The sequence below is a fragment of the Macrobrachium rosenbergii genome, chromosome 15 (genome assembly GCF_040412425.1).
Source record: "Macrobrachium rosenbergii isolate ZJJX-2024 chromosome 15, ASM4041242v1, whole genome shotgun sequence".
Classification (NCBI taxonomy): Eukaryota; Metazoa; Arthropoda; class Malacostraca; order Decapoda; family Palaemonidae; genus Macrobrachium; species Macrobrachium rosenbergii.
In genome coordinates, this window is record NC_089755.1 from 45,950,036 (window position 1) to 45,956,035 (window position 6,000).

General features: G+C 34.5%; 1 protein-coding gene across 2 annotated transcripts in view; it reads left to right on the forward strand.

Moving 5' to 3' along the window:
• Positions 1-5,240, forward strand: part of LOC136846636 (ADAM 17-like protease) — a 93,942-nt gene extending 88,702 nt beyond the window's left edge. Inside the window, exon 13 of one of the 2 annotated variants that reach the window (XM_067117551.1) lies at positions 25-1,899. In XM_067117551.1, coding sequence (XP_066973652.1) covers positions 25-462 — 438 coding nt within the window. In that variant the 3' untranslated portion in view covers positions 463-1,899. Of the gene's footprint in view, positions 1-24 lie in introns of both variants that reach the window. The other variant, XM_067117550.1, reaches the window with a different exon arrangement.
• The last annotated feature ends 760 nt before the right edge of the window (positions 5,241-6,000 follow it).

Below are 6,000 nucleotides of genomic sequence, written 5' to 3' on the forward strand. Positions count from 1 at the left end.
TTTAAAACTCTTAATTCTTTACAGGGCAAGTGTGAAAAGACTGTCCAAGATGTTGTCGAACGTTTCTGGGACATCATCGAAGACATAAACATCAATACTGTACTAATGTTTCTTCGTGACAATATTGTGGGTACTGTCATCATTATTTCTGTCATCATATGGGTACCAGCATCTTGCATATTTAGTTATGTTGATCGTCGACGTCAGGATGAGTATCACAAATATGTCCGTTGGTATTACAGCAATGAGCTTGTTCATCCTACAGACAGTGTACGCATAATTGACAGTAAAAGAACAAGAGTTCATGAACCAGGTCGTTCACAGGAGGTTACAAATCGCACTCATAATACAGGGGCTCGAGGTCTTGCCGTAAGAGATCCTCCAGAAGGAGCAGAAAGTCGACAAACATTAAATACTCCACAGTCCCCACCTGTTTCTCAGCATTATGCAAATGCCATGTAAAGTTGTCTTTCTGTAAATTTTTCTACCTAGATTAGACATCTTTTCTATGTAAATGATGAGGTTTTATTTGTACATAGGACTTTACAAAAATAAGCATGAGGAGAATCTTTTAGCAAGTGTCTTTGGATTCAAAAATATGAAGATAATATTACAGGATGTGTCATTGGATACAAAAAGTATGCAGGGATTATTAGAGCAAGTGTCTTTGGATACATGAAATATTTAGAAAATATTTTAAAATCATCAGTTAAAACATGTTTGTCCACTGGTACTGTAGTTATTTTTGAGAACTGCTTAGTGCACAAATTTTCCTCCTCACATGATAAATAATACCAGTATGTAACAGAAGTGCATCAATATATTCATTAGCTGCCATGAATGGAATAGATACAGAATAGTGCCTAAAATATACATAACCTCATTGCTAGTATTCATTAGCTTTATGGGGTGACATGATAGTTCGTTGGAAATTTATCACCCAGACAGAAAACTGATGAGTTTCTTTTGAGGGAAGACAAGGAAGCTGTACAATTTATGCATTTTAGGTGCCAGTCATAAATTGAAGTGGTAGTCCCAAAAATAAAAATATTTAAAGACATTTTAGTTATATTTTCTAGACTGTCTCTTTCTAGACTGTCTCAAAGATGTAAAACTGAAGATGGCAATTCATCATCATATGTTTTGTTTTCAATATCATTGTTTTTCATTATTCTTCACAATAAGCATACTTTTATAGTGTTCAGTAGGATAATCAAATGAGTCTTTTGTACTTGCCTGTAGAATTATGGACTGTTCTTGTTCATAGTAACTTACTTTCATTATCCTTATATGATATTTACTCATTCATGTTGACTATTTCAAAAGCTAACAACAGCAAAGTTAGTAATATTTAATTTATTTAATAAAGCATAATGGATTATACATAGAAGATATTAATGCACTGTATGCTGATATTACCCTCTTTGCTTGGTAACAGGAACATTCCAATTCCTCCTCACCTTACTTTGTTTATCAAGGAATATATTTTTGTTTGAACTGCAGTTTTGTAAGTCACTCTACATTAGTTAATAACAGGTGTTTGGACCTAGTGACAGCTTTCAATTTTTGTTTGCGAGATATATATTTCCACATTACTAGTTTCAAGGTACATTAAGCAATAACATTTTTTCACAACAAACCTCTCGCTTACAATTAACCTTCTTTGTGCCTAAAATTGTTCCAGATGCCTGTCCCTCTTAAAGGAAGAAAACGGCAACTGGAAAGCCAATTTCTCTAAGAAGTTCTCATAAATAAAGTCAACAGCCTTATCAAGCTGGAACCCAGCTTGCTAACCAATATACAAAACTATGTCATTCAGTTCAGTCATTTCTTGTAAGGATGACCGCCCAAGAATGCTAGATGATCCTTTTTTTTTCATTATTATTATTATTATTATTATTTGTCAGTGGTTGGAAGTACTGTATATGTCTTATCCATGAGTATAAACAACTGTAAATTCTTTGCTGTCAATTTCTGGATAAGACAACCTTTGACAATACCATAACCATTTTCTGTGGTTTCTTTGGTAAATCAGCAAGCAAAAGAAAAGGGCCTTGCAATAGAATTCAAGCTTGATCTGACAAGGTAGATATATTCTTGTCCAATGAGCTTCCCAATGCCACAACATATGGCAATACCATAACCAGGTTCTATGATGTCTTCGTAAGTCAGCAAGCCAAAGAAAAGGGTCTCACAATCAAATTCAAGACCGATCCAACAAAACAGAAGACTTATTCCTGTCCAACAAGCTTCCCAATACCATCACAGATACAAATGCATACACCATAGAAAGGAAGGGAAGGAAGAGCACTGGCATAGGCTACTTAAGCACATGAAATTTTGCCGTGATTCTCATTTCGTATTGTAGGCTATGCTTTCCAGGTAGTTAAATGTTCCACTGAAGGGAAGTGCCCACTATGTACGTTTGATCCAGAAGGAACAACTTCTTTTTTCTTCCTTTTTAACCTTCCCACCTTGGATGTACAGAATGTGAGCAACTTTGTTCTCCCTTTTTTGACCATAGCTTAGGAGCACAGAACATTATACAATTCTTATTTGAGTTCCTGGTCATGGCAAATTATTAAGAAAATATACTAGCTGAAGAGAGTTAGTCATCTTGTCCTTATGATGACACAGTTATGATGTCTGTTCATGAGACAGAACAGATTTCCAACTTCTGTTCTTTAGCTTGATATTGACACAGCTTTTGTGACATGCATGTTGAGGGGTCAAATGAGGTTTGTGAATTTTACCCACATGGACATGACAGACTGTTGCTTACACACATACTAAGTGGATCCTAAGGTAGCAGCAAGCAAAGAAGATGGTCCCTGCTTTGGGAGAAGTTCCTGACTTAATTCTTCTTCGTCAGTGTAACCAGGGTCAGTTGCTCAAATCACAACAAATGGATAAGTGCTGTCCTGTACTACAGTAGTTGCACAATAAGTATCCATATGGATCTTGCATCCATAGTATTTCAGATGGGTCTGAAAAGTAAGGTGAACAATTACCTCTACAGACTTACTTTTGCACATCAGGGTTTGTGTCTCAAAACACTACTAACTGTTTATCATTGAAAGATGGGTTTTGCTGCTCAAGATTAGTTCTGAGAAGCCTACAGCTAAATCTTACAGGTCTCAGTTACCAAGTGTAGCTTTTTCACAAGTTAAACTGCAATACATGCTAATTATAAGAAATATCTTTCCCTTAGAACAAATATTTTTGTGAAAAAAATTCTCTAACCAATTCATTATTATATGCAAGTACCTGCCTCCCAGCTCCACAAATGCCTGCATCTCATATATCACACTACACAAAGAATGAGACTTAGTTACCTTGAGACCTGAGATCTGCTCATTGCATGCACAATACTACTGGCTTAGTGCCAATTTCTTTCAAGAGGGATTGTGGCATCAGGGACAATTTCATGGAGTTATTTGAATAAACTGTTTAAAAATGATATACTAGACAGGTTACAAATGTGTTGTTAATCCTTTAAAATTGATATACTAGACAGGTTACAAATGTGTTGTTAATGCTTTTAGACTTTATAATAACACAACTTTTGTTACTAATTAATTACTAGGTAATCACCAGTACACATGTAATTGGAAGGCTGATGTACAGTTAATATAAAAATGCTAATTTCAACCTTGCAAGATAAACATTTGCAAAAGACTTCAGTCCAAGCCCTTATACTGAAACTTTACCAATTCTGTGGTTCTTTGGATGGATAGCCGTATGGCATTTACGAATGCATCCCATGTACTAAGACCGTAAGGTCATTCAGTGCTAAATATGACAAATGGATTCTATTGTGCTTATAGTATATTTAACAAAATGGTTCTTAGGTCTATGGATAGTCTTGTACAGTATATTATTTTCACTGACAGTGACCCAGATATGTAGAAGTTTGTTTTCCACTCATATGGCCTGGCACCCCCACGTTCTTCCAAATTATTTTGATTCCCTCCAATTGTATGCCATACAAATTGAAATCCTGTAAATCTGAAAACATTTGTAGAATTAATGTTCTTGAATCATTTAGGTCTTTACTTCCCCTTAGTATATTCTCAGAAACTCCTGCAGCTTTGTCACTCGGCATATATAAGTTTAAGCTTTTATAAACCACCCTAGGCTTTAATACAAATGATCCTTCCATTACCTTCAACCACCTTCACAATACACCGCACTCTTAGGCCAAACAATGTCCTATATGAGGGTCTTTTCAGGTTAATGGTAGGTGTGACCCATATAACTTCATAGAGACCTTTAAAGTAAAGGTAAAAGTAATGTTATTTGCTTGCATGCACTATAATACCCATAAAAACAATGATATTAAATGGTGTCTAAATATTTCTCATCTTATGCACCTGGAAATTAAGAAGCCCTCACCTTTACAATAGTACTTTCTGTGCCTTCACCAGAGGCAAATTTTACTAAGGTGACACAATGAATGACAATTGTCATAATTTACTTCAGTATTTGAATTTGTATGATCAAGAACCTCAAATACCACTGTAAATAATAGAAAATACAGATCTCTGAAAAAGAGTCAAGTAATGTAGCTTGTGATAGTTTTCAATATATATATATATATGATTATATTCATGTGCACTTTTGTATAATTTCATTAGACTCGGGTACATAGAGTGCAATATATAAAGTCATTTTGTAGATATTTTATCTATCTGCTTAATGGTTGACTTAATGACAATTTAATATATTTAAAGAAAATCTATTAGTGGGTGATTATTGCCTAAAATTATACAATGTATTAATTATGAATGTAAAACACTGTTACTGAGGAGCAACATATTTTCAAAAGATATTTTTAAACTTCAACAGGTAATACAGAAACTGAATTTATGTTGGCGATCAGAAAAGTTGCACATTCATGTATACAGGTTGTACACAAGAATACAGGAAATCCATGTGTATGTTACTGAAGTACTCATTTCTTCAACATTCTATAAAATCTGAAGAACTATCAGAAAAGATATCTCACATCATAAATTCTATACAATTATTTGGTTGAGAGAATGCAAATTACATAGCATTTCTTTTTAAAAAATTGTAAAGCATTTACCTGATTATGATACTCAATACTGTAGATGTATTTGTTAATCATTTGTAACTGTGTATACATGGCTAAACTTTTAATGTTGATTTAACCCTTTTAAGTGTACTGTACATGTTTAAAAATGTGATATATTTGTCTAATAAATAATTTATAAAAATTTATTTTTCTCTTAAGTCCTACACTATAGTCTTTTCCTTTTGACCGTTATTAGTATATACATAACAAAGACATGAGAGAATAAAAAATCTAATGACCACAAACCTTTGAGAGGAGGTGATGGCATGTGTATATTATTTCAAGGACATACAGTACCAAAGACAAATGTAGTGTTCTTATTTTACTAATGCATATCTTAGGTTAGATCTCCAGCTACCAGACCAATTTACCAAATTTCAAAGGTACAAGTAATAGGACCTAGAATTTTTCTACGCAAAGAATCTTTGCACTCTAAAACAAGAGCCATCCTCATGTTTTCTGGCAACAAAAACCAAAGCATAGTGCCTCATGACCCAAAGTGGAAAAATACCTGAAGAAGGAAGGGTTACCATTCATGGTTTTGTTATCAGAGATAATGCACCTAGCTAGCCAAGTCTTTCAGCAATGAAAATGAAGATGATCACGTGGTATTTTTGCATCTAAACATGACCTCACTGCTTTAGCCACATGACCTGAAAATCATTGAGTGTTAAGACCTCACACCTGACAGGTGTTCAAAAAGATTTTCACCAGAATTATTGCACTCCTTGACATTAAAATCAGAGGTTGAATGGGTGAGAACATCTATTCCTCCTTTTCTTCCCTCCTTTGCAAGGCACCAGTCAGACTGAGAGTACATGCTAGATGGGCCACAATGTAGGTAGACTTCACATTTGCAGCATCCTGTCTTAAGAGCTTAGGCCCATTAAGGTGACCCTTTA